Source organism: Cucurbitaria berberidis, assembly GCF_010015615.1.
Source record: "Cucurbitaria berberidis CBS 394.84 unplaced genomic scaffold K460scaffold_1, whole genome shotgun sequence".
NCBI classification, from domain to species: Eukaryota; Fungi; Ascomycota; class Dothideomycetes; order Pleosporales; family Cucurbitariaceae; genus Cucurbitaria; species Cucurbitaria berberidis.
In genome coordinates, this window is record NW_024468935.1 from 2,465,100 (window position 1) to 2,492,188 (window position 27,089).

Here is a 27,089-nt window from a genome sequence, read left to right on the forward strand (position 1 = left end):
CGTGTCAACTACATACCATGTGGGGGTCCGGAATAGATTGCGGGCCCTATCATTATTGCAGCGGAGATACTTGAGCAGGCCATCATGCTGTTGCTAATAGTATTGAGAGTTGTAAAATCGTATAGCTCTTTGCCGACATTGTCACAAGTGTGATCATCCATTGCTGAAGCGTTTTTCTAGTGCTTATAGGGCGAGATTTTTGTGCCACTGTCATCTCAGGTTGGTGCTCCGCTGCATCGTATTCGTGAGCTAACTTCCTAGGAAAGGAGGCGCTCACGATGGCGGGGTTAACATTGCTTTTACAGGGTACCATATGCCACGGAGAAGCCTCGAGAATTCCACATCTGAAATCTATCGTCAGATGGGTTGTGACAAAACATATAGATAAGAGGACGAAAGCTATGTAGAATCAAGCGGGTGTCAAGATAGATTGGCGATGCTCGACCGTGTTTCTCCGCGGGGTCATGAACGGCACCAAATCTGCTTGCCGAGAACGACCGCGATCTTCGATGCATTTCAGCAACCCCAGGGAAATTCGCATACTGCCATGCAATGCCAGTTCACAATGCTCAGTGATTCTCATCATCCGAGTGTTTGATAACTCCGGGAGCATAAACAGACCCATCTGTAGTTTCTTAGTAGCTGGCACCCAACATTCAAGCGAAAGCTTCCTATCGAAGGCTGATGATGGAGGGATGGTGCTCAATTCACTGGGTATCATTATTATCTTTGAAACAAGCACACGCGTGCTCATCCGAGGAGTTTCTCTTTCAGGGTCTGGCCCTGTTCCAAAGGCCCAACTCGTACCTGACCTTGAAGTCGCTGACGCATCGTCTCTGCACGATCTTTCATGCGCCTTTCGGTCCTCTGTTTCACAGTCGCTTTTTCGTATCGGCCCTTCGCTCCGTGCTTGATCCGTGTAATCATGTCACCCGCTTTGCCTTTGGTGAGATCTCCAGGCGCCAGCTGGTCTTCTAGAGGTCGAAACTTATTGAGGAAGGCTAGTTGAGCTTGTGATGCACTACTCCTACGCCATGGCTGGTTCTTTGAAATCCAGATGTGTTCAAAGGCCTCAGCTGCGTATGTATCGGCTGCATGAACAACGTGCTCGAACGACTCCCCTTCGGCGATGACCCGAGGGGCACCGTACGGACTTTTGGACTTCTTAGCTGCTGGCAGCTTCCAGTAATACTTGGCTCTGAAGCTAGCCTCATCCTTTTCAGAAGGCTCAATGACAAGATAGTTGCCGCTATTCGTTGTCAATACGTATTTCCCCTCTCCAACGCCTACCCAAGCGTTCTGACTTAAGTTGCGGATATACTGGTCGCCTGAGGTGTCTGCAATTAGATCATGGACAGAATCGTAATCGGTGAAGGTGATGGTTCCAGGAAGCTTCCTGGAAACAGTCCGTGTCTTCAGTCCGGAGGCTTCTTTCTCACGCTGCCTTTCCGAGTCTTTTCTTTCCTTGAGCTGCGTTAAGCTCTTCGTATCTGCCTTCTCAACAATCTCCCCTGGGTCCAGCCCGAAGAGCGTTGGTGTAGAGACGACTCCAGTGCTCAGTGCAGCGACCATGTCGATGATGTGGCAATTCTCTTTGCCCTTGTGTAGGCGCATACCTCGTCCAATCATCTGAACAAGCAAATTGCGCGACTTGGTGGGCCGAGCCAAAAGTACGCAGTCGATGTTTGGAATATCTGTGCCCTCCGTGAATACACCACAATTAAGCAGTACCGGAAACTCTCCGTCCCGAAAGGCGTTGATCCTTGCACTACGAACCTTCGTTGCTGTGTCGCCTGTCACAAATTGGGCATTGACCCCATTCTTGCGAAACTCCGAGGTGAGGTTGGTGACATGACTGAGATCGACACAGAAGATGAGAGTAGAAGTACGGCCTACTGCCTTTGTCGACCATGCCTTCACCACAAGCTCGTTGGTCTCAGCAGTGTTGATGGCCTTGGACAGCGCAGCGGTCTGAAAATCCCCACTCGCGCCAGTGTCCACTTTGGTCAGGTCGGCTTTGATTTCAACTGTGGTGAAAACGACGTCAGAAAGCCAGTTTTCTTCGATCATGTCAACGTAGTCACTAACAGTAAGTTAGCTCTGTGGCATATTATATGCAAAAGAAGCTTACCGGTGATACACAATGTGATCAATAACGGCACCAAGCCTTCTTCCGTCGAAGCGCGAGAAAGTGGCCGACACACCAACCAAGGCAGGAGCCCTTGTCTTGGTCCAGTCGGCAGCATTTCTAAGACCAAAGTGTTCTAGAACGTCTAGATATGTCTGACTAACTATATGATGTGCCTCATCCACCAATACAAGCTTATATCTCGTCGGGTCGAACTTCTGGAGTCGGTGTCCGGACGTGATGCTCTGTATAGAGGCGACTGTTATGTCGGCGGCACCCGAAGCCTGGTTGCTACCCATTTCAATGTCGACGTGCTTGTCTGGGTAGGCGAGGGTGCAGTGACGGGCGGCTTGCTCGACAAGCTCACGGCGGTGGGCGAGAATGAGCGTCTGCGAGGCATTGCCTGTGGTGGGGATGCGGTCTATGAGATGGGTAAAGATGACCGTCTTTCCAGCGCCAGTTGCCAGCGACACACCTAGGCGCTTATGGCCTGCGTCTAGATAGGAGAGTACGGCCTGTATGCATTCTTCCTGATACTCGCGCAGTGTGATCTTCAACGGGGCGGGCAGCGATGGCGGGCTTTGCGGAGCGGTATTCCGGGGTGTGGAGGCTCTCGACGCGTGTCTTAGGCTTGCGCGGACAGGCCCAGAGCCCATCCGCTTAGAAACTACCAGCGCATGTTGGGAGAAGCGCAACATGAAGAGGCGCGGTGGAAAAGGAGCGAAGGTGTCGCGAAGTCACGATGCATGACGCGCCTTTGCGCCAGGGCTTATCGATAGTCCCAGGCAATGTTTCTGAGAAGTGGACCAAACTCTTCACTGTTCACCGCTTACTATGGCCGATCCGAAGCACACTACGACAACAGCCCAGGCTTCATATTGCAAGGATACGAGGCGCTCTCTAATCCGGCTACGACCGCGATGAGCTCCGAATCCAACTACGAAGGTGATAACGCGCTCGAAGAGTCTAGCGATAGCAGTTCACAACCTCGCACACGACCCTCCTCCCACCGCCAGTCTCGCACATCAAATACACCCCGAAAGCGGCCCCGCCTCGGATCATTCGACCCTTCCCGGCTCCGCAAATATAATCTCAAGGGGAGATATAACGATGGCTACCGCGTGCTCTTCAATGAGGAGGTGAGCCATGCCGTTGCGCGCTTCGAGACGGCTAGTGAGAGCTACCAGCACTACACTACGCAAATCGGAGCCTCGATATGGTCCTCGAAAGAGCAGACTACCCTCTTCTCCGCCCTCGAACGGTTAGGTAGGCATGATATTCCCGGCATAGCGTCAGCAATCGGCACGAAGAGCATCCCTGAGACACAAGAGCTCCTTCTCTTGCTTCAAGAGGCTGCCTCCAAGCAGGGCGACGCGAAGGTGACACTCCACGATATTCCTGCTGCAATCGAGGTCGGCAACAAATGCAGCGAGCAGCTTGACCTAGCGGGCGAGGCTTTAGCTTGGTACCAGGAAACGTTTGAAGCAAGCCAGGAGCGGGAGAAGTTTGGCGACTATTGGCTGATCACGGCGGCAATAGCTAACGATATTACGGATGCTGTTGATGGTCGAACAAGAGCCGTCTCCTCCGCACCAGCAAGCGAGCCAGAACCCTCGCGTAGAGGAGGCAAGATGGTTGCAGGGTACGCCGACATTAGCAGTATGGTAACAGGACGCTAACGTGTTCGTGTAGGTCATGTACCGCATGTAAGCAATCCAAGAAAAGGTGCGATCGAGGAGCCCCATGTAGTAATTGCGTGCGACGGACAATTGGAGACTGCGTATACGAAGAGAAACCTGCCAAGTCTGAAAAGCAAGAGGTCCACAGTCCGGACTCACTCGACCCCAAAGATCAAGCGAGTTTACCGACACGCACTCAATATTCAGCAAACCACAACCTCCTCGAAGCTATTCCAGAGGCAAACCTACTTCAGCCAGACGTTATGCTTACGTTATCGAAAACCCTGTTCATGAATCGCTCTCCTACCATACCATCGCCGTGGCCGCACTGGTCCGAATATACGTCGGAGCTTGCGGAAGAACCAGCAATATATTGCAGCGCGTTCAAAGATTTTCACACCCTGGTTGTCTCCATCACAAAACGACTAGCGCAGACTGCCCTCATACAAGCAACTTCCCGCCTTCGATCTCAGCGACGACGTTTCAAGAACGGAGTTCTACCGATGGTAAAGAGGCGGGACGTGTTGGCTGCCATTGACCTTCTGGGCATGAAACGGAATGGCAGAGAGAGGTGGAGGAATGTAGCCAGACGGTGTTCTGTTCGAGTATATGAAGGCAGGGAAGACTACAGAACGCACGGCAAATATAGAAGAGAGGTGCCCTGGGACGAAGTTGAGCGAATGATGAAGTCTACTGAGGCGGCAACGGATCCTCTCACTACGGATGCAGAGACGTCGGGTAACGATACCGAGGCATTCAATTATAGAGCTGCACGCAGTGGAACACCGCTCCCAATGGAAAACCTCGCCCTTTCCGATGAGGATGATGGCCTTGATGGAGAGTTCAACGAGCCTATGGAAGGATCAGATGATGATTCACTGCTAGATGAGAGGCGACAACCTTTCACGCGCTCTGCGACCCAAGCAAGAGACCTTACCGGTCGCTACACAAGCGTACCGCCCTCTGGCGGTACTGGAGAGCTTAGCCTTGGTCTACACACGCTCGAGCAGTTTGACCAAGAAGCGAGCCGACAGGAAGAACATGCGCTTTGGGAAATCCTTGAACTCGATCCATCTAGAAAAGGGAATGAAACGAAGAGAGACGAAGAAGTCAGTCCAGATGACGGCGCGGACGTCATCACTGACCCTGATGGATGGCGATTATGGACCGAATATCACGCAGAATGGGAGGAGTTTCACAGAGCAGTGCCAGCGGCTAAATTTGCTGCGCATGAAAATTCGAAAAGCCCCGCACCTGCATTTCATTCTAGCCCCTCGCAAAAAATTAGAGGTTCTAGTGTTGACACCGATACTTCAACGCGGGAGGCTTCGAGAAGACACGAACGGCAGACAGCAAATATTATTGAGCTACGAACACATGGCACACGGGCCTATGCAGCTTTGCAGGAAAGAGGCTCGGAACCTTCCCATCAATGGCAGGACTCTGACGAGGATGGATCTGAGGATGATGACGTAGTAGCAGATGTGCCTACGCAGTCTATTGAAGACACACCACAGGCATTGGACTCGGGAATTTCAGAGGATGAGATGGATTGGGCGGCATAAGAATACGCGAGTACGCGTGTGAAACTCACAGTCGTACGTTTCGTCTGATTAGAATACCCGTCAGCTTTCACGATTGTGCTTGTCCCAAAATAACCACTTACGTACACCTATATCAGCTCGAGCACAGCGTTCAAAAACATCTCAGATAACATATCATTGACACTCACAACGTTAATATTGACTTTCTTCTAATAACTCTGTAGCTGTGCTTGTCCACAGGCGGCTGACGTCTTGCTTCAAGCACCTGCCTATCCGGGTAATCATCTACCTTGTCGATCTCTATCATAACCCGGTAGACTACAGGTGCCGAGCCGCGGAAGAAATATATTTCGACATCGATCGCAAATAAAGAGGCAGCGTACCGAAATCGGATGTCGCGTGCTAACTCGCAATGGAAGTTCGCTATGACTTGGCTGCGGCGACCCGCACCCGTCCTGACGTCCTGACGTCCTGACTACAACAAAAAGGCCATAAAGCGATTTGGGCACAGAAAGATTCGAGACTTTTGGGCATTCGTCTCGACAGCCTTTCCCATGTATCTCCGTACCCTATTGCTGAGTAGCGCACTGCTAGCAACAGCATGTGCGCACGAGATCCTATTCGACCGCGACCTACCTCCCCCAATTGCGGTCAACGATGGAAGCTATACCAACTGCGCAAACGCAGCATGGCCGCCGTCGAATGTCGGCGACGAGCTCGTTCCCCAAGCACCAGATGACGAGCTCAAGGCAATGGTCGACGAAATCAACCCAGCGAACGTCGAGGCCATCATCACCAAACTTGTCTCATTCGGTACTCGCCACACGCTCAGTACATTCAATAGCACCACCCACGGTATTAACGCTGCAAGAGATTGGATCGCATCTGAGATGCGCAAGTATGCGGCTGAAAGCGAGGGTAGAATGACAGTACAAGTGCAAAGTTATGTCCAGGGTGTTGCAAGCAGGATTCCATTTCCGGTTACTATATCTAATGTACTGGCAACTGTTAAAGGCTGCGAAGACCCGAACAGAGTGTATGTCATGACGGGACACTACGACAGTCGAGTTACCGACGTGATGAACTATACTGCCGACGCCCCAGGAGCGAACGATGATGCTAGTGGAGTGGCGAGTATGTCTCAGAGAATGCACTCCTAAACCAGAGAAATACTTACTAGATATAGTTGCAATGGAACTCGCTCGCGTCCTAGCAAAGCGCAAGCCAAGAGCCACAATCATCCTCGGCGCCGTCGCAGGAGAAGAGCAAGGTCTTTATGGCGCAGGGTATCTCGCCGGGACACTCAAAAACTCCAGCACAAACGTAGAAGGGATGTTGAACTGCGACATCGTCGGCTCATCGACCGGTGATCGCGGCCAAAAAGATCCATTCACGATCCGCGCTTTCGCCCAGGGCCCACCTCCTTACGAGTCCACCACCACAGCAGCACGCAGACTGCAAATAGGCGGGGAAAACGACAGTCCCGCGAGAGAACTAGCACGATTCAGCGCCGAAGTCGCAGCCAACAAAGCCACAGGAATGAACGTCGCCATCATCTACCGTCTAGACAGATTCCTCCGAGGCGGCGACCACACGCCTTTCCTACAGGCAGGCTTCCCAGCAATCCGCTTCACGGAGCCCAACGAGAATTTCAACCACCAGCACCAAGACTTACGAACCGAGAATGGCACCGTTTACGGCGATCTCATCGACTTCGTGGATTTCGAGTACACGGCGCGCGTCGGAAAAGTCAATCTAGCAACGCTCTGGTCGCTCTCGCAGGCCCCTGGCTTGCCGCGAAACGTCACTGTCGACACGACCGTGTTGGACAATGATACGAGGTTGAAGTGGATCGCGTCGAATGACACGAGTTTGGCGAGCTATGAGGTCGTGTGGCGCGCGACTACGGCTAGTTTGTGGACGCATGTGTTGGATGTGGGGAAAGTTGATAGTGTGACGTTGCCGCTTAGCAAGGATAATGTGATTTTTGGTGTCAGAGCTGTAGGGTCGAATGGGTACAAGAGTCCTGCTGTTTATCCGTTTCCCGGGTAGAAGATGGGGAAGAATTGTAATTATCATCAGGGCTTTCCGCAAAACACTGAATCAAAGTATTGTTAGGAAGTTATACCATGTGTAGCATCCTTTACACTAGCTGTTGCTGAAGAGAACGCATGCAAGGGTATCAATCAAGTTCTTGGTAAGGTACATTGTTGAGTGACCCGAATTTTATTGTCTTTGATAAAAGGATCATAGTGAGCATTGTCCATCCAGCAGTAGAATGCTGACCATGATGAACGCAAGTTCTAATAAACTAGTAGACCAGAGCTCCATGAATGAGTACGGAGAATTTGAAAGCTCTACTTCTCAGCTTGCGAAGGCCCAAGTACCCAGGTAGCTACCCCCATCAAATAGCATGATAGCGGCTCGCCAATTCGTCAGGTTGATACAACCTCGTAGTGGCCCGCTCCATCTCATCCGCAACCAAGATCCAGAAGTTCCTTTCCACCTTCGCCACAGCATCCATAAGCTGCTCAGTCTTCTCCGCCGTCTCCAAGTCCCCATGCTCATCGGGTGTCACCTGCTGTCGCATATTGGCCTTGAGCTCCGTCGCGTTGTCGTAGTTCTTGACACGCTTTTTGCCTGCCTTGCTAATCATGCCAGTCTTGTCGCCATACATGTTCTGGTTCGGGTAGCGCAGGTGCATATAGTCCTTGGGGTCGAAGCCGATCTCACCGACGGTGGCAGCGATGGGTGGGGTGTTGCGGACGAAGCGACTGTAGACGGCGACATCAGTGAAATCAGCAGCCTCGCCGACATTGCGGCGCTCCTTGTTGAGATATTCAGCGATTTCGTTCCAGGTCTTGTGCTGGTCTGTACGGAGCGTCTTGATAAGCTGGTTCTCTGGGTCCTCTTGAACGAAGCGGCGTTTGCTGGTTTTCTTATCTTGAGGCTGTAGGACGGAGATGTTGTTCTCGATCTCGACCTTGATGGCGCGGGCACGCTCGAGGCCTTCCATATAGGACAGTAGTCGGCGGGGCGTGTTGCGAGGTCGGGTAAGGGTTGTCTTGTCTTTAATTGACAGAGGTGGTCCGTATTCTTCTGGCTCAAAGAGTGGGGAGTCGCTTCGGTTGCGGAATGGATTGCTTCTAGCAGGCGTTATTCTGGAGTCTGAGAGATGTTAGACACCTAGATATATGAGGATTTGATTCAAAGACTATGGAAGCTTGCACTCACCATTCTCCTCAAAGGCAGTGGGCGGGTGAGAGAACCCATCGAAATCGCCCGTAACCCTCTTACCTGTAACATTCTTGGTTATGGCTCTCTTGGCAGTTCTCTTACCCCGTATCGTCTTACCCTTACGCTTACCACCATGTTCAGCGTCATGGGAGACTACGTCTTCTTCATCGGTGTCGACGCAATGAACAGTACGGCTTCGGCTCCGGCTCTGAGTAGCTTGGCTTGCCTTCGGTACGCGTTCTTCGTCTTCATCGCTGTAGGTAGCTGCAGACCGAGCGTTGATGGCAGCTAGATTATTGGAGTCCGCGTCAACATCACTATGACCCAGTTAGTCTGAGAGGAGACCGAGCCGCGTGTGAGGGGGGACTATAGGTCAAGGGATTCCTAGCATGATTATGCTAGATGCAACTGCTAAACACATATATATGCCTGGAGAAGACGTAGGTTTATTGGAGGGCGATAGAGATAAAGGTGATGCGCGTTGGTGGCGATGATATTCCGTCAACTTACCCGTCATAAAAGTACATCTGATCCATATTTATGCAACAACAGCGCAATTATTGTGGTACAGGTGGAGTGTCACCGGTTCGGGGATGGGCCTCGTGATAGTGGTTCGGGCAGCTGTTGGTCTGTTGTGAATGGTCAGCGTTCTCTATTGCCGGCCAGGCTTGATAGTCATGGAGAAAAAGAAGGCGGATCATACCACTGCAGGTAGCTTGATGCCGACAACAAACTCAGTAGGGGAAACGACTGTTGGTTGATGTCACAATGAGTAGAGAGTGAGAAGAAAGGCGACGACAACTTGTTATTGAGCAGATTTAGGTACGATGTGCGGAACAGTCAGCGCACATACCACCTGATGTGTAAACAATACGTGATAGGGCCATGCGGTTAATCGGTGAATGTGCGCACGCCCTTAGTGAGTCATTCTGCGGGGGAGAAACAAACCGCTGCGGGGAAGCCGGACAGCAATGTGAAAGAAGATTATCAAGAAAATGCTCGAAAGATTTATAGAGGATTCTGATTCGAGGGGTGCTCCAATTCGCCTATTGTAATAATGGCCTGGTGACAGTGTAAATTCGCACATCGTGCGTCTGCGTAGGAAGTACAAAGAGAAATCGTTCTCGGGACCCGTTAATAGACCACAGTCTCTAACAAGACACTTGAATATCTTTTATATTACTCGATGAATCTGGGCTAAGCCGATGTGCGATCGTTCGAGGTAGGGCGGGGGTGATCCCCCTTCCACCATGTTGAGCTGCGGTAGGCAGTGGAAGCTAGATTGATGATTGGGATGAAACTCCGTAGCGAGCGTATACAGCCATGTTCGTCGATTATCGATAGAGCGCCCAGTCATGCAGAGCCTCCGCCTTAGTCAGTTTCTTTTCGGCCTTCGTTGCTGGTGTCTCCGTATCTGTCCTCTTGGTGCTCGTTGTCTCGACCGTCTTCCTAGACTGCTTTGATGGGAACACAGATCGAAGAAGCGCTTTTGTAGAGGCCATTGTTGAAGTGGATTTTGTCGACATGGCGTCCTTTTCTGAGGGTGGGCTCATGTTGGCTTGATTTGATGAGGACATGTTGGATGTGATGCGTTGTATCGCGGGTTGGGTTGAATGTGGTCGTATCGTTTTGGATCTTGAGATGAGAAGGTTCGAGTCTGCTTGTATAGTAGATTGCAACAGCAATATGGGAAGTATATTCAAGGACGATGTCGATATAGTGCGACGCGTATCTGTTTGCCTGATGATGACTTAAAACAGCGGAAGGCCACAAGGCCAGCTTATTATACCAACCTCTTACTTCCCACGAACCCTCGAATCGCAAGCTAGGCGAAATCAGCGACCGCTTGTTAGGACAGACATAGTCACCGCTTGCGACATCACAGCCTTACGATCATAACTCCTTACAAACCCTTCCATTATTTCAACGTACATCCAACCAGCATTCACCACCGACGCCACCAATATAGTTGACTCATTCGCTGTCATTGGTTGTATAGTCCAAAGGGCGCGTCGCTTATTATGTACTCAGACTGGATAGTTTGGGAGCATGTGGGGGGTAGTCAAGGGCTGAGCCGCCCTTGACTCACAGCTAATTTTACCGAGCTAGCACGCACCAAGTCTAGCGCCTTCCCAGATTGTCACCGGTGTCCGCATTGTGAAATGGATTCGTAAGCGGAGGCGTATATATCGCATTCAGTCCTGTGTACACAATTTCGGTTTAGAACTATTGGGTCAGTAATAGTGGTTGAGTTCAAGTAGTTTAGCACTAGTGGTTCGCATTGCAACACCGCCTGTGTTACTGACTCAAAGCTCCGTCGAGCTTTGAAATCTCTTCCTCTCATTCCTCTGCAAGAATTTATCAGTTGGCTATTCGTGTCATGGCTGTTAGAAAAATGATGTTTTCGAGATTTTAAGGGTGTACGGTTGATCGATTCGCCCGCCACAGTCCCATCACCACTAAAGTAGATGGCTTATAGGCTCGATGTAAAACTTTTAAACCCCGCATATTGTACTCGTCTCTCTTTATTCTAACGAGAGTTTCACTGCTCCTACAGTCATCATACTCTACGCCCTCCAACGATACATCGTGTGGTTCTTCTCTGCAAACGTCGACCCAATCTCGCCCCACTTGATCTGGCTGAACTTGACAACAGGCGCCTTCTCAATCGTCGGAATGACCTTCGGATTACCCTCAGTCGCATTGCAGGGACCAGCCTCTCCAGAATCGAGCCACTTCATAAAGCCGCCCTCATCCCACCAAATCGACATGGCGAGAACCATACCGCGAGCAAGAGCATCTCCCATACCCTTGTGGCCACCCAGCTTGCTGTACATTTCTGCACCGCCTTGCGCTGAGCAGTACGCTTGGTCCATGGTGATGTTCGTCGCTGCATTCTCGATGACGACGCCGTTTTGAACGTACTTGCGCACAATGGCTTGGAGGACGCCGTCTTTGGCAGGGAATTGAGTGACGACAGTAAACGGCTTGGAGGTGTCGACCTTGAGACCGAGACCGTAGAAGTCCTTTGCCCCGCGGTGTCGATACGGGTTGTCGCCGCAGCCATTCTTGTCGCACAGACCGTTAGATTTGCACTCCTCGCCAGTGCAGCGGAAGAGGCCATCCTTGCTACACGTATGAGGAGCGATTTGGTTGGCGCGGCTGTTTGCTTCCCAGATATCCATCTCGTTACAGCAGACACCCTGACCGGCAACGTTGCCCTGTGAAGAGTGAGTTGAGCATTGGGAGAAGAGTTGAGTATATACTTACGACCCCGTTCACCCAAGGAGTGACAAAGCATTGAGCGTCACAGTAGCCCGTGCCCCGGGAGGCACCTCCAGGGTTAAGCGCTGATCGTCCACCATCTGCTTCCATCTCAGAGAGATATAGAGCACCATTCATGCCGCATGGTAGCTTCGAAACGTCGACATCAAAGGTGAGCTCATTGCCGGTCAACTGGAGCATCTCGTACTTGTTCTCATCCTCGGCAAGAAGATAGATCCTAGGGCTAGCAACACTACCCTTGGGATTGTACATCTCCATCACCAGGTTCCCACCGCTTGTGCTCACGCCATAGTCGGTGTAGTTTTCGATGCCCTCCAGGATGCAGTTCTTTGCGCACGTCGCTTCATCCGGGCACGCGATGGGATCTGCGCCGCTCCCCCAATTTCCGCAACCTTTTGAAGTATCGTTGGCTTGGTGAATCCAGTGGGTTGCTGAGTCCAAAACAAGGGCCGTGTTCTGCGACTTGCATCCTCCGGCCTTGGTGCACTTCCAGGTGGTGAGCTTGGGGTGTACTTCCGGCGTGGTACCAGGCGTTTGGGCAGCGGCAAGACCCAAGAGAGCAGCTGCGAGGAAAGCGTAAACAGCCATCATCGCGAGTAAAGAGGTGAAAGAGGTAAGAACCTTTCGCATTCGAATGGAAGGAGTATGCATCACCTTATGTACACCGAGAGTCCGAAGGTGAGGACGACCATCCGTCCCGTGATTGAGAGCATTCACATTCCTCAATATGGAGTGCAGCGGGACAAGAAGAGCCGCACTTTACTACAATTTCAGTCGCCCGATTGACACGTTTGAGAGATCCAGCGGATGATTGCCCATTGGCTGCAGGCCGTGTCTCGGCCTCATTGTCAAGGTACCGCTGTTTCGAATCCTCGTCGCCGGATCTTGACTATTCGAAACTACACGGAGGAATATGTACAGAAATTTCGTTCATATCAGTCAAATCTTTTCATTTGTGCGATTAGATTGTGTTTGATTGCGGAGCCCGGGTTCATCATTTATGCCGGTGCGCTTACCCGGTTTTCACTCACCAGGAGAAGGCGCAATCGATGAAGTGGAAACTAGTGGGTTGACAATCTTGTTACTCGACTTTTGGTCACGTCAGACACATTGATATTCAGCAATGTGCGAAACGAGTGAGTGAGTGAGAAGGATTGATGGTCAAAGAGCGCCTCAAGGCTGCGCGGTCACCGCCTGGACCGCACTGTTTGTGGTAAGTGTGTTGCACCACAACAAATCTTATCCTGCTTCGCGTTTTTTCATTCATGATTGATCTTAATGTCTCCTAAGATATTCGTCGGCGTTTAAGAACATCGCGCATACATGGCACACGTGGAACTGCGCCTGCTGTTATGTCAGCGTCTAAGCCTATTTCATTTGGTCCTGCACGGCAAGGATTCCACACATCGGTTATTAAACTCGGACCTGGGCTTACCGGTGAAACCTTTGCACCAGACTAAGCTTCAATGCAGCTTCGCAACGGCACTACTCACTCAAAGCGCCCTCGGTCGGCTCCGTGTTCACTTGTCAATCGTCATTCGTCATTCGTCGGTCGACTGACGGTGCCTATACTAGACCTGACGCTATCAGCAGTAGTAGCAGCCCTGGCTTTGGAGAAGCTGCTAGCCTGACAGAAGAAAGAGCTGATCAGGCAGAAGATCGTCCCATTCTTCAAGGTTACTCTTATTATTCGAATGATGCAAAGATTGATGGGCGTAGGTTTAAGGCAAAGTAGAAGATTATTCGTAAAAACCAAGTCCATTTCCCTAATGTTACTCTCGAGCTAGATGCAGCTTACAACATATCCAGTAAATCTTTCTTTTAGAGACACGCTCAAAAAGTACTGACTACCACTTCTCCACGCCGATCTCCATACACTGACGTTGGAAGTCACCTTTCAATCACGATCTCGTCAAAAAACAAACTAAGTAGGCGCTCAGTAATCGATTCCTTCCATAAATCTCAAAAATACGTACCAACTCGGACTATGCTATCTCATAGATCCTATGCACCCTCCTCATCTTCCTAAGTTGCAGGAAGGCAATCAGCAAAGCCGAGAGAGCGATCAGGGTTCCAAGAAAGCCGAATACCAGAGTAAAACTCGAGTCCATGGTGTCGGAGGACATAAGGATACGCTGATACTGTTTGCGTTTGCTGGATCGAAGGTGTATGCCACAGCGATGTGCGGTGGTGTGATTGGTCGATGTTGATGCAGCGGTAGTGTACTTAGAGAAATGTGCGAAATCTTTGCCAAATCCTCAACGGAAAACTAAAGGAATAAAGTGCGTTCATTCATGCGCGTTGGGATATTAGACACTGCTAGAAAGACGAATCTTAAACATCGTGCGCGCTGGATCCCAATGGTAGCCAGATTAACACTGCCTACTGCCAAGATGAGCCTGTCACTTGGCACAGGCACTGCACACTTGGCACAGGCTTAGCCACTTGGCTTTGGAGCGTGGGCTAGATATAGTTACTACAATTGGACATACATTACAGCATTGGGCCAGTGGTGTGCGGCCTTGACTTCAATTGTCTCAGTCCTGTACCGTGTGTTCGGACGCGGACTTGGCTAGTACATGACCCCTCAACTAGGCTTCTTGGACATCATCGTTTCAGCCTGATGAATGGAAGTGGCCGTCTCAGCCTGGTACATAAAAACGCCAATATTTGATAAAAAAACAACTATTAACACATATATTCTCGAATCACCATCTAGATTCCGAAGTAGCCAATAAAATATAGCCCTATCATAATCTCTTACTACTCCTTTCGTTCTTCAAGTTCCTCTTTCATGCTCTAAATTGACATCACCACAAGATATCCGAAAACGCCGTTCTAAGGACCTCAGTCCTCGTCTTCTGCATTTCAGGCGCGATGCCCACTAGGTCCAAGATCTCAAGACACTTGCGCGCATCGGCTTTGGCTAAATGAAGTAGAGGGTCAGAGGAGGGCGGCATGCCGTTGTGACTGGGGGAGAGAGGCTGTTCTTGTTGGCCGAGAATGCGTGCCATGAGGAGCTGTGGAAAACAAGCATTAGCGTCACATTGGAAGGAGAAAGCAGGAACGTGATTAGACTTACTGCTTCTTCAAAAGCGCGGTGCTGGAACACCCACCATACACTCGCATCGATCTTGAGGAACTCCCAGAAATGGAAGAAAGACTGTAGTCCCATTCTGGCCGCCTCCAATGTACCCTTGACATCGCATGGCACGCCCTCTTTGGGGTTTTCGTCAGCCTGGATGGCCATGACGCAATGCCAGAAGTTACTCCGGAAAAATAAATTTTGACGTAGTCCACGGGGGTTCGTCTCCGCCATGTTTCTTATGGTGGCATCGTCTGAGGTTGTCAGAGAGGTTGGAAAACTGGCGTGGAGAGCGAAGTAGTCGCCAATGAGCTGCTGCTTGTGGGCGACGGAGGTGGTGAGAGGTGTTGCGAGAGACCGCGGCGTGCATACCGTGCGGGAGACGAGGTTCGCCATGTGCCACATTGAGCGGATATATCTGCGATCTGAGAGCTCGTATTGAGGATAGACGTCATGTTGGGCGATATTGCTAATACTCATTGGATTGATGACAGGATCTGTTGTACCATTGGTGGATGAGCCATTCGAGAGATAGTCATCGAGATCGTCGCTCAGGGACTCTGGCTCGATATCGGAGAATGTTGTAGTTGGTGGCAGCTTGAGAAGGACTGTGAGGAAGGTGTCCTGGAAGAATATGGCCTGCCACAGCTTCCGCCGTTGCTGCTTGTCGCTTCGTGAGCAGCGAGGGGCGATGATATCTGGGTCGCGGTGTAGGCCCATGGCGTAAGCTTGTCGTACGAGGATGCCACCAAAGGCCCACGCATCCGAAGCATGATTATCGTTCATGAGGAAGTAGGCTATCAACACCATGGCCTGCAGTGTCCTAACTGAGGCCCGACTGAGGTACGATGATAACCGTAGTGCTTGTTGGGCTGCTGAGACGTAAAACTCGGCCATTTGTGCTTTTTCCTGGTTGGAGGGCGTGTGGATGAATTGCGTGCCCATTGCATATACGACGAAGTGGAGGGCTACCAAGACTGGATCTGCGACTTTCTTCTCCTCCAACGGCAGTGACCAAAAGCGCTCATAGTCGGCATAGAAGTTCCGCCGGTGGACCATGGGGTACACCGGGTCGACGGCATCGAAGTACTTGTCTACGAGGATGTCTGCTTGCTCCTTGGCTGGCAGTACGCCCACGACCTCGGCCAGGCCGCCTCGACTAGTCCAGTAGTTGGCGAAAGGATGCTCGGAGCCAAGGCCAAAGAAGGGTGTAGGCGTGTGATTTGTGTATGGTATGTTGGACAACAAGAATGGCGAGGATCCTGACGAAGACAACGATACACTACGGTACTGCGTCCGTATGGGCGTGGGTGGTACCTGAGCAGGCAACTAGTATGTGGGTCAACACGTTGCGCTTAACACATTCCTGTTATGGCCGATGGGGCCGAACACCTGTTCGCATGACGCCTGACAGGCACGGCGGGAATAAGAGGTGGGATATTACCTGAACCGGGAGCGCATGTGGCTGTGGCTGCGTCTCGTCGCCAAGCGTGGGTTTGGTGCTCTGTTTTCTGGATCGTCCCGGAATACGCGCGGCGCCAACCCTTTGCGATTGCTTATTAGTAGCTGCATGTGGGGAGATTGAGTTTAGGGCGACAGGGCAACTCACTTGTCTGCCGACAAGGCAATGAGGTTCGCGATATCAGAGTACCTGCATGTTGAATGTCGCTTGATGCAGGCCAGGCAATGGGGGCGGGTGCGGTCGCACTACATGGACCTTTTAGCAGACGCCCGCGCTGGTGGCATGCACGTGCAGGCGTGGGTGCACTCACCTTGGTCTTGCGCTCGACGCACTCTTCGCAGCTCAGCGTGGGCTTGTTTCTCTTTTGCTTTTTCCTGGGCGGCAGGTCGTGGCCTGGTGTTGCGCTGCTGCGTGCGCTCGCGGGCCGATCAGGGCTGGTCGAGGGCTGGGTGCCGTCGTCATCCATAGTGGGCGGCTGCAGGCTGGCGGGTGTCGCGCATGGGCGGGCCAAGGCGCCAGGTGTTTAAGTTTAATCCCGACTGATGCGACAGGACACCATGGGCTTGTGTGGCATGGATGTCACGCGCGGGCGTTGTACGAGTGAGACGGGAATAAAAGTGAGGAAAGGTTGTTTCCAGAGCGCCAAAGGATTCCCCAGGACAGGAGCGGGGATGGTGCAGAGATACTACCACCCGTCACTTGGCGCCCGCCTCGCGCAATGAGGGTCTAGAACCACTGTCTTTGTTACGTCAGCCGCTAATTGTGCCTCGATCCTAGCCGTGTGCAGACTGTGTCGAGGCGCGCAGATTATATGCGACAATGTCATAGACATGTTGCTGCAGAAGGGCTGGGGTTGTAGTAGAGGGGAGATCGTCTTCGCCAGCCTGTCATGTCCTTCGCGTCTGTGCACAGCTACACCATCACACAAAGCTCGAAAGAGAAGGGAAGAGTGGATAGAGATGGAACTTCATCACAAGTTGCAAGAGAAGCAGCAGCAATGTTGACAGGTGACCCAGAGGCTGAAGGCTTGTAATTTGACGATGATCAAGCCCATTGACACTCCCAGCACACAACCACCTTCCAGTGACCTCGAGCTCCACCCAACAACCTCGAAAACATCCTTGACCACCAAAAACCAATAACCATGAAGAAATCCTAAAGACCAACACCCTTGACATCCTGAAGACCAGCAACCAACACCTTTGTAGCCCAGACTTGTTCGTATTCGACCTGAATTGTTCGTGTTCGACCTGACTTGTTCGTGTTCGACCTGACTTGTTCGTGTTCGACCCTCCATCAATCAGACTAAGCAGCCACCATCCATCAATCAGGCTCAGCAGCCACCATCCAGTCCGGACCCCACCGGTAGTGCTGCGTTTGCTACGGATACTGCCTACATTCCAGTTTGATCTAAGCTCATACAAGCCGCCTTCTGGAGTGTGCAAGGGATAAGGCCAAAGGCGCCCGGGGACCATCCCGCTCGGGTGTTGCTCCATCAACGATGTTAGACTACGTTTGGGCATCGCTTTCGCGGACGAGGGACGCTCAGGTTGTACCATCGCCAAATTGACCGCTTATCACCAGGTCCGAAGACCCCAAAGTATCCGTGACATGCAAACACTACCGGCATGCAGAAGCCGCCAGATATTCGAGAGCAACGGTGGTGGCGAGTCTGAAACAGCATTTGCGCGTGCGCGTCGAATGGGACTGGTTCTGCGAGGAGACTCGGTTCGAAGAGTGTTGAAGCATTGTCGAAGTCAAGCCAACTCATGCGGGTGTAGTTGGGTGTGGTCATGCTGAAAAGCATTGATGAAGTTGCAGTTGATAAGAGCCTGGCTGACAGGAGTTTGGGTGACAAGTGGTATAGTCTAATGTCTAATGACAGTCAGTAAATGTCACAGTAGGAGGAAGGCAACTTACATGAGTAGATCTACAACAGTCAGACAAGAGCCATGTCAGCATTTAAGCAAGAGGGAAAGAGTCAAACCTGATATGCTTCAACACCACATATGAGAGCTCAAGCTCAGCTCAAAGTCATGATGATGTCGTGGCATGTGGTAGTCAAAGGTCATCGTGTGTTGGACTAATAGTCAAGGGTGAAGAAGGTCATGGTATGTTGGAGTGATATTATGTTGACATGTGATAGTGTTGTAGACCTTGTGATATAATGGCATCGAGTGATGTTGATGTCTGACCGTGATGAAAGGAACTTGATGACCAAAGCATGTCGAAGAGGTATGACAGTGTGAAACTTGATGATTGAAGCTGAGCTGAGCTGGCGAAGAAAGAAGAGTTGTTTCGAAAAGGTTTGCGAGTAGAATTTGAGGGTTTCATGGCGGAGTAAGCGTTTAGCAGACGGGGGAGATGGCCTGGGAGGGTTTATATGAGAATTGTAAGGCGCTAGAAAGCTGGGCACACTAAGGCTCTGACTCAGCGGCGCGAGTCCTATCAAAGTAATCTAGGCGAGCCCGGTTGATGCTCGGGCAGTCTTTGGGTAGGCAGATGTGAGAGGTGAAGGCAGAAATGTGATGAAAATCGGTCGAGAATGTGCATTTGAGTTTTTTGGGGGGATTTTTGGAGACGGGAACCCGCTGTAGAGTTTCTTCAAGCCCATTTCAGTGATGTGGAAGTATTTTATATAGCACACGTGATGATACGTTCACCCTCTGGACAGAGAGGCATCAGAAGCTGTTAGCAGCATACGGAAGTGATGAAGCTTTAACGGTCCAGGGTTACGGCCATTTTGAGGCTTGTGCCAACTCTGATTTGAACAGATCGAGCTGCGGGCGTTCTGTCGACATGAGATTGTATTCGCCCGACGGTCCTTGCTCAGTGAGACCCACAAGATAACGGCGGCGTAGACAAAGGGCGAGTACCATAAGATAACAGGAAATCCTATAACTGGCCTGAAAAATTGAGTGAGGTGAGTTCTATTGCTGTAAGCTCGCGTCGTTCTCGTGGAGTGAGCGGATGGTCACTGTGCTGTTATGTTCCAGCAATTACCTGGAGGCACTTCTCCGACAGAAAGAGTGTTCCCAAAGATATTTATTATCTTATACTCTCACCGGAAGTTTCGCCGGCATACTCGCGCAGACTTGCGTGGGTTGTACCAGCCAACAGCGGCGCCCTACAGTTTCACACACCGGCACGCCGACCAAGACGCGCTCCTAAACTCGAAGCATCGTGTACTTACCAAGAATTAGAACGCTCTGACAATGGTCAAGATAGGTCTACTACACTCACGGCGGCAGACTGTGGGAGCAGCGGAGGGCGATCGTTGCGGCGCCTCGAGGCAGATTGCCGACTCGGTCGCAACGAGAACGATGACATCAACAGCGCGGTCTCGGTATGGAGAAACAAAGCTTCTTGAATCACCATTACCTTCGAGGCTTCATCAAATTCATGGCCGCTTTGAGGCAGCACTGCGCCGTCAACTCCTGCGCGCGCTACCGCCGATCGACACGCGAATCCCTTAGAAGAAGATGACACATATCGAGAAAGTAGGACAAAATACGGCGAACGTATAATACTATGGCTTGAGATGAGGGATTAAGAAATTACATATAGAGGAGAGGAGAGTACGCCACTGACTAACATCTACCGTTCGGCACCCTACGCCAGTCTCTGAACCCGAGGCCGTAATATAATGTATCAAAGACAATCTTGAAAAGTGCACACTAGAATCATCCGTTCATTAGAATTCTGAGCCTCTCATCGTTGTCGTTCCAAGTCGCACCTCCTCGTGGGCTGTCGTGAGGTGCTGCCTGCAGTTCATCTCTCCGCTAAGAGCTTCTACAGCGCTCGCCCACTTCAAACCGGTCGGGTGAGCTCAAGTGTACTGCCTCATTGCATCCCGATAGCCTTTGCCGCCGCGCATATCGTCCTCGAACGCCTCGGCCACCTCGAGCACGCGCTTGACGTGCTCCATGCTGAAGACGGCTTTCTCGGCGAGTGCGATCGACTGCGACGTCTTGACCATATTCTTGATCTGCAAAACACTGTTAGCAACTGTCCCATTGTATCTACAAGAGAGAGCGCCAGGTGAACGAGCAAGTGAGAGCCACAAGCGGCAACCCGTGGACGCGATGGAAAAGAGAATACACATACCTGTCGCCCGTTCATGACCCTCTTACTCAACTCATCGTAATCCGCATCGTTGAACGGCTTCAAATTAGGCTCTGCACCCTTCACCTGCCCCGCCATCTGCTCCACCTTGCCAACATGATGCATCCAGATCTTCTTCCTCGCCTTCGCTGACAAGTTGTCGTAGCGAATACCCATATGAATCCTCGACTGGAACGCCTCATCAAACGTCTCTACCCGATTCGTCGTCAAGAAAAGGATACCCTGATAATATTCAGTAAGGCGCAGGAAGACAGAGACCAGGCTATTGCGGTGAATATCGTGCGGTTGGCGGGCCTCGAGGAAGACATCTGCTTCGTCTAGGAGCAGAATTGCGCCCCATGAGTGTGTAATGTCCATTATACGGTTTAGATCTTGCTCGAGGGTTCTGCTGTTTGTGCCCAGTTCGCCGGCGGAGACAGCGTACAAGGGGCATTTGAGATACTCGGCTATGCTCTCGCCGGTGAGCGTTTTGCCTACGCCTGGCGGACCGTGCAGGACGACGTTGAGACCCTTGCCCTTGCCTTGGATGACATCGTCGATGGTCTTTGCGGCGTTGAAGCGGTGCGAGGAAACGAGGCCCTTGAGGTTCTGCTTGATGCGATCGGGGAGGACGAGGGAATCGAAGGCTTCGTCATTCCACTTAATCTCGTCGATACCGGAGAGGGAAAACTCAAGCCACAGCTTCTCGGAGAAGGCAAAGCCGAGCACAACTGGCGAAGCAATGAGTAGCTCTTCTTCCGTAAACACGTGGCGCTTGCTGTCTGTGCCGTCGTCGGAGCCTTCAAGATTCACGTCGGATTTGTCGTTAGTTTCCTTGTCAATAACGCTCTGCGGAACCCGAATTGGATGTTTCTTGCCCTTCTTATCTTTCCACATGACTACGCGCAACTTGTCTGTCTCCTTCTCTTCCTCGTTGTCCTCGTCGGAGCCACAGCAGCAATCTTCATCATCGTCATCGTCCTCTTCTTCCTCTTCTTCGTGATCGAGTTCGTCATGTTTGATGTATGAGAGTGAGTAGTTGGGGTTAATGCGGCGGAAGATCTCAGGATCAACCATAACGCGACCGTTGATGTTGAATCTAATAATGCTATTCTTGTGCTTCATGTACGCGATGCCTTTCTGCAGGCGGTAGTTCATACCCTGAAGCGCGACAAACTTCATGCCACGCTCGATGAGCAGCTTTTTGATACCCTGTATATTCATTAGCATGTGTTCATCAGATGGCTTAAGTTGACCTGATTGTGTATCACTCACCTCAGGATCCTTGTGGTACTTGAGCGGGTATGCCGCAAGGCTAGTGATCTTCTTGTGGCCCTTGAACGCCTGAATCATCACCTGATGATCTCCAAGGCCAAAGGCCTTGCCATCATACTCCAGATACCTCCCATCGATTACACAGGACTTGATTCCCGTCATCCAGCTTTCGTACTCGTACGAAAAGTCGACCTTGAAGCACCGTGGGTCATCTTTGTTCGTATATGTAGGCGTAAAAACGATTGTATTCGGCTTGAAAAGCGCCCAGACAAGGTCGTACGTGATCGTGCCAGCCTTCAGCATCGGCTTAAGGGCTTTCCGAGTAGCGTCATAGTCCTCATCCAGGTAGCTTAGGAGGAGTTTGCACTGCGCAATCTCCTGGGTGACCTTCTTCTTGTGTTTCGACCTCTTCGATTTCCCTAGCTTTGGCTTTAGTGTCTTCTTAACGTACTTCTTGATCTCGCCATAGTAGTGGAAAAGCGTATGAGGGTCGATCTGCGGTGTATCTTCAACCAGGCTAATGCTCTTACACTCCTTGAACACCTCTTGGAGCGCGTGTCTGAGGACCTTCGATTTAATGTCGACTTGCGTTTCTTTGTATTTTCCTTCCCAGTCGAGCCGCCTTCGCACAGTGAACACACAGTCAAACTCATCCTTCTGATCCGTATTACTCTCAACGAGCTTCCAGTCACGAATCTTCATATCATAGACTTGATCCACGCGCTTGAACTCGAGGGCGTTCTTTTTGACTGGCTTTTCAAGCTTGGTAGTTCCAGCTACGGCAAGAGTTGCAGCTTGCTTCAACTGGAGACCTTTCAATATAGTGGTAACTTTTGCGACTTGGGTGTCAATATCATCTCCGGGGAGGGGAGGGGAGGGAGGCAAGTCTGCCGGCGGAGCCGGTGCGTCTTCTTCGGCAGATGAAGAATAGGGTGAGGATGAATCGATCACTTTCGTCGACTTCTTGCTCTTCCGCTTTGCCTTCGCCTTCGCACGTTTGCGCTTTGACTTCTCATCTTCTGAATCAGAGTCACTGCTAGACGAGCTTGATGACGAATCGGAGTCGCTATCGTCACTAGAGCTGTCAACCTTCTTGCTCTTCCTCTTCCTAGCTTTAGCTCGCAGGGCCTTTCGGCTCTTCGTATCTTCCACTCCGGAATCAGAGTCGGACTCGGATGATTCGTCAGAGCTATCGTCCTCGCTCGTAGAGTCATACTTCTTGCTCTTACTTTTCTTGCTCTTTGCCTTTGCCTTCAACTTCTTCTTGGCTGCTGCGCGTTTAGCGGCCGACTTTCGCTTCCTCTTGCGCTTGGCCTTCTCGTCTTCGCTGCTGTCCACCAACTCACTGGAATCATCAGAGTCACTAGAATCAGATGCGGAGGTCTCGTCCATTTTGCGTTTCGACTTTTTCGTCGGACGCCGGGTCTTCTTCTTGGCCTTCTTTGCGACAGCCACATGAACCTTAGCATCATCGACTGGTGCGGCGACCGTTTCTTCTCGATTTTCGATCTGTAGTGTCTCCTCGACTACCTGAGGCTCCGCATGCTCTTGCGAGGACTCCATCTTCTGGTTGTTGCCTAGTGAGATGTCGTCGGGTTCGGACGCCGCTGACGGTGTCGGAACAATGACTGGCGAAGAAGACGAAGTATCCGATAACTTCTTAACTGTCTTGTGGGGTAAAGGGTGTATAACAGGGGATGACGCCGTGCTGTCTTGATTGTTCATGAGTCAGATAACTCAGAGGGCTGATGGCTCGTCTTGAAGGCTTCGTATGCTACGATTCACTCTTTCAGTAGAATTCTTTGTATTGTTGAAGTAATGAGGGCGCGGGAACTGATCAGGCTGAGCAGAAGGGGAGACAATCAGCTCTCACGAACCTTTTATCCGCACGAGCCGCAAAGTGCTGCCTATACCTCTAGCCTTGTACTAATCAGATCTCACTCGCACCACCCGAGGACTCTAGCTATTACCCTCACGTAAAGGTAAGATCGGTAGCCCCGCACTACTATCTCGGTACTGGTAATTGGTGATACCTGCTTCGGCCTTCAACAGCCACTCTGATATCTCGATGCACAAGGCTGAGCTTGAGGCCGCACTCACACTTAATAGCCCCACCTATAGTTATATCAATACGTGTGTATCAGAATATCAGTTGCACATACCTAGTGTCAGCTTGTCAGCTGAGCCTGCTGCCTAGTTGTCCACCACCTTTAGGTGGAAATACAATGCAACGGATTGGCTCGACCAGACTAGGCGGCATAGAAGTCTAAGATGTGAATGGAGTGATTCACGACGACCGGTGAAACAGTAAGCCAATGCGATGAGAGATTCAATGCTCAGCTTTCCTTTGCGGACGTCAGCCCTGTCGGTACGTATCGTTATGCCCTCACTAAAACGAAATCCAATTTCTAATCACCCGGGAGGTCTTTCGATCAAAGGATCCAAGTAGCATCGGAATGCATATTGATGACTGCGTACACCTGCTTTTATAAGATTACTGCCGTTCTGTGGCGCTTCCACTCCCGGCGACATGGCCCTACGCGTTCCCCTCTCGCATAGATGCCCTGTCCCTCAACGTACATGTGTATCGCCATGACTGCCCGCCAGGCGGTACTGTATTCCCAGGACGACTGTTGGACTGCGGCGTTGTCGTTCGTGTGTGTCGGTCACTGGTTGCACGTCCTCCGCTAATGATGCATGTGGTAATGCGCTAGCTGCATTGGACAGCGGTTTCACCGCCTTAGCGACGAGAAGTGTGTGTTCGCCTCACTTTCAATCAAAGATATGCATATCCCTAGCAGTCATGTTGTTTGTAATTGAGTAAAGGAGGGAAAAGTGGCGGGGTGGTCAGTATGGAGGAGAATATCAATGTTTGAAGTAAATGGTATTATCTAAGCTGAAACCGCGAAAAACCGGTCCCCTTTCAAAGTTGCACAACAGACGTTGACCGGACAGATGACCGTAGGAAAAAACGATGTGCCTCTTTGTCCAACGCCTCGTCAATGCATACTGCATGCTGCACCCTGTATGAAAACACGCTTCGTGCGTGTTTGTGATACGCTGACCAGACGCCAACTACAGCTCCCCCGATCCATTATGCGAAATCCCTGATTAACGCCTCACTTTGCCTCGAACCCGTGCATCAGCATTTCAAAGTGATGCACCACCATAGCTGCAACATTGTACTTCAGCATTGGTGCTTATGAACTTGTCTTCTTTTTGCCCATATGAAGATGACCCAAGGCATGCTCTTTCGCATCCTTCATCTCGCTCTCCGGTCTTCCGTCCGGTAAGTCGCTTGTGGATGCAGCTCCTGAAACGTGATATTTCAGGCTTTGTGCCATACCCTCGATACGGCCTCCGCTCTGGTGCGACCCAGAACCCTGCTCTTCCGACCTCGAGTCGCTCCCTGCGCTGTCAGTATGATCAGCGTGGCTTGGCAGCACTGGCTCTGAGGCAATTGCTTTCGGCTCGGTCCCGCTGGCCTCCGCGCTCGTCCAAGGGCTCGGAACTTTGAGAACCTCCTCGCCTTTCGGGCCATGTGATCGAACCTCGTTGGTCTCGTTGTCGGTACTGTCGCGTCCGGGTGCTTTTACAATAACCTCGTTCTTTTTGTTTTCACTTCTGACGCTGGTCGTTCTGCTGATGTCTGCCTGCGACTCTGACGGACTTCCTGTTCGGACACCTAAATCTTTGCCCTCGCTCGGCTCCACGCCCTTTGCACCCCTCCAATCCGCGGGAGCCGGTTGGTGAACTTCCTCACCCTCTTTGGGCTCTGTGATGACAACACCGGGGCGTCCTTCGTCAGCATTGAGTGCACGCCACACTATGGCAATTCGCTCGAAAGCCTGCGTGCCTTTACGAGACGAGCCTTTAATGCCATCCATAGCTTCCCACTCGATTTCGAAGATGCCGGATTCGTCAGCTTTGCTACTTTGCTCGGGGCCGTTGCCCTCGAAGTATGCGTTGAACCAGACGTGTGCGACAGCGGTAACCATGGTGAGGTCGAAGGCGGCTTTGTTGCGACGCTCGACGTCAATGTTAATGTCGTTGGTCGGTAGGACGACGCGCTTGGCAGGTCTGAAGACGACGTCGCCTGTGCCCAGAGGTAGACTTTCTTGTGAAGTTTTCCTTGATGCAGCGGCGCCATCGAGATTGTCTGTCTTGTCTACAGAGGATGTGCTGGCGTTTTTGGAGCCATTCTTCTGTGTGCTGTCCTGGTCCTTCTTGCTTTGGGATGGGCCGAAGCCGTTCTTGTACATGACTTCTTGCACGGCTTGCGACATACCCGTGGTCTTGACCTCGCCTCTAACTATCTCCCGCTCGTCCTTTGTGAAAGTGTGAAAGTTCTTGATAAGCTTGCCGTCCTCGACGAAGCCCTCGACCTGGATCTTGACGCCGTCTCTCAGACCCCAGCAGTGCACCTCCAATATCTCCACCTGCCTCTCCACGTACAACTTATCGTGCTTGGCCCACCGGTCGACGTAGCCGATCCAGCGCAGCTGGCTGGGGATACTAACCCCTTTGCCCATATTTGGTCGCATGCGCCGCTCGGTAAAGCGGCTCAGCGCCTTTTCCACGGGCCAGCCCTCCTCGCTGATGAGGTAGCTACAGCTGGCGGTGCCAGATCGCCCCTTCCCAGCCTTGCAGTGTACAACCACTACTCTCCCCTCTTTCTCGTGTAGCCAGTTGCGCATGCTGGCCATGATGTTGGGTATCAGCGCGAAGGGCGGCGGATGGTGATCAGGGAACGGGTAGTGGTATATGCGGTCGTAGACCTCCGAGTCTGGATAGCCTGTCCCTTCGGCGCGGAACTCCCAGATGGCCCAATCTGGGCCATGCTTCGAGTCGAGAAACTTGACGAGCGAGTCAAGTGGGTTGCGGTAGGCGCGCTGCGGGTAGGTGCCGCTGGGGCCGGACGTCGCGATGACTTTTTGCTGTTAGTCGGCGCATAGTTTGGTACAGAGAACAGGGTAACTACTGTTGTCGGTGACATAACAGAGGTCGAGCCCAGCTTCAGGATGCCGGGCGCGTGGGCCGGCTACAATTTGCCGTAGAAGAGACGCCTGGCAGCAGATTAGCGGGACGTCGGCGACAGCATGACTTTCTTGTATGCATACCATGTATCAGTGCGAAAAGAAGTGGTATTTAGTCTTGTATCTGAAGTCGGCACACCAATGCTCTGCCCACGAGTGAGCGGGCCCTTCGTTGGGCCGGTGCAAGTTCTAGCGGTACGTCATCCCTGTTCGCTAAGAAGGGCAAGCTTTCTCCTGCTTCCAGTTGAACCCTG

The 27,089-nt window shown here is 51.6% G+C and overlaps 11 protein-coding genes across 11 annotated transcripts; 2 read left to right on the forward strand and 9 right to left on the reverse strand.

The window, feature by feature from the left end:
* Window positions 1-750: 750 nt before the first annotated feature.
* On the reverse strand, window positions 751-2,826 carry K460DRAFT_372730 (P-loop containing nucleoside triphosphate hydrolase protein; the record flags this gene model as incomplete). Its single annotated transcript, XM_040934532.1, has 2 exons — window positions 751-2,083; window positions 2,132-2,826. 2 exons carry the CDS (start codon window positions 2,824-2,826, stop codon window positions 751-753), a joined length of 2,028 nt encoding a protein of 675 aa, XP_040793050.1.
* A 222-nt stretch (window positions 2,827-3,048) lies between these two features.
* Window positions 3,049-5,372, forward strand: K460DRAFT_274902 (uncharacterized protein; the record flags this gene model as incomplete). Its single annotated transcript, XM_040927995.1, has 2 exons — window positions 3,049-3,770; window positions 3,821-5,372. 2 exons carry the CDS (start codon window positions 3,049-3,051, stop codon window positions 5,370-5,372), a joined length of 2,274 nt encoding a protein of 757 aa, XP_040793051.1.
* Window positions 5,373-5,905: 533 nt separating this feature from the next.
* On the forward strand, window positions 5,906-7,403 carry K460DRAFT_273375 (putative zinc metalloprotease; the record flags this gene model as incomplete). Its single annotated transcript, XM_040927871.1, has 2 exons — window positions 5,906-6,485; window positions 6,538-7,403. 2 exons carry the CDS (start codon window positions 5,906-5,908, stop codon window positions 7,401-7,403), a joined length of 1,446 nt encoding a protein of 481 aa, XP_040793052.1.
* A 352-nt stretch (window positions 7,404-7,755) lies between these two features.
* On the reverse strand, window positions 7,756-8,367 carry K460DRAFT_272058 (uncharacterized protein; the record flags this gene model as incomplete). Its single annotated transcript, XM_040927769.1, has 1 exon — window positions 7,756-8,367. One exon carries the CDS (start codon window positions 8,365-8,367, stop codon window positions 7,756-7,758), a length of 612 nt encoding a protein of 203 aa, XP_040793053.1.
* A 1,670-nt stretch (window positions 8,368-10,037) lies between these two features.
* Window positions 10,038-10,744, reverse strand: K460DRAFT_350547 (uncharacterized protein; the record flags this gene model as incomplete). The annotated part of the gene is made up of 3 exons (XM_040931508.1): window positions 10,038-10,413; window positions 10,521-10,569; window positions 10,705-10,744. 3 exons carry the CDS (start codon window positions 10,742-10,744, stop codon window positions 10,038-10,040), a joined length of 465 nt encoding a protein of 154 aa, XP_040793054.1.
* Window positions 10,745-11,035: 291 nt separating this feature from the next.
* On the reverse strand, window positions 11,036-12,145 carry K460DRAFT_361268 (glycoside hydrolase family 7 protein). The gene has a single exon (XM_040932423.1). The coding sequence runs from the start codon at window positions 11,771-11,773 to the stop codon at window positions 11,156-11,158; it is 618 nt and encodes a 205-aa protein (XP_040793055.1). The 5' UTR covers window positions 11,774-12,145; the 3' UTR covers window positions 11,036-11,155.
* On the reverse strand, window positions 11,643-12,860 carry K460DRAFT_16674 (glycoside hydrolase family 7 protein). The gene has a single exon (XM_040926920.1). The coding sequence runs from the start codon at window positions 12,522-12,524 to the stop codon at window positions 11,778-11,780; it is 747 nt and encodes a 248-aa protein (XP_040793056.1). The 5' UTR covers window positions 12,525-12,860; the 3' UTR covers window positions 11,643-11,777.
* Window positions 12,861-14,342: 1,482 nt separating this feature from the next.
* On the reverse strand, window positions 14,343-17,051 carry K460DRAFT_412191 (uncharacterized protein). The gene is made up of 5 exons (XM_040937526.1): window positions 16,731-17,051; window positions 16,568-16,665; window positions 16,403-16,502; window positions 14,956-16,287; window positions 14,343-14,893 (listed from the first exon to the last, which is right to left on the reverse strand). The coding sequence occupies exons 1-5, from the start codon at window positions 16,884-16,886 to the stop codon at window positions 14,684-14,686; spliced, it is 1,896 nt and encodes a 631-aa protein (XP_040793057.1). The 5' UTR covers window positions 16,887-17,051; the 3' UTR covers window positions 14,343-14,683.
* A 216-nt stretch (window positions 17,052-17,267) lies between these two features.
* Window positions 17,268-18,263, reverse strand: K460DRAFT_16749 (uncharacterized protein). Its single transcript, XM_040926924.1, has one exon. The coding sequence runs from the start codon at window positions 17,977-17,979 to the stop codon at window positions 17,341-17,343; it is 639 nt and encodes a 212-aa protein (XP_040793058.1). The 5' UTR covers window positions 17,980-18,263; the 3' UTR covers window positions 17,268-17,340.
* Window positions 18,264-20,072: 1,809 nt separating this feature from the next.
* K460DRAFT_16776 (uncharacterized protein) lies at window positions 20,073-23,832 on the reverse strand. Its single transcript, XM_040926927.1, has 4 exons — window positions 23,677-23,832; window positions 21,800-23,573; window positions 20,528-21,736; window positions 20,073-20,408 (listed from the first exon to the last, which is right to left on the reverse strand). Exons 2-4 carry the CDS (start codon window positions 23,522-23,524, stop codon window positions 20,250-20,252), a joined length of 3,093 nt encoding a protein of 1,030 aa, XP_040793059.1. The 5' UTR covers window positions 23,525-23,573; window positions 23,677-23,832; the 3' UTR covers window positions 20,073-20,249.
* Window positions 23,833-24,652: 820 nt separating this feature from the next.
* On the reverse strand, window positions 24,653-27,007 carry K460DRAFT_361274 (uncharacterized protein). Its single transcript, XM_040932424.1, has 3 exons — window positions 26,920-27,007; window positions 26,781-26,865; window positions 24,653-26,729 (listed from the first exon to the last, which is right to left on the reverse strand). The coding sequence occupies exons 1-3, from the start codon at window positions 26,920-26,922 to the stop codon at window positions 25,000-25,002; spliced, it is 1,818 nt and encodes a 605-aa protein (XP_040793060.1). The 5' UTR covers window positions 26,923-27,007; the 3' UTR covers window positions 24,653-24,999.
* Window positions 27,008-27,089: the final 82 nt, after the last annotated feature.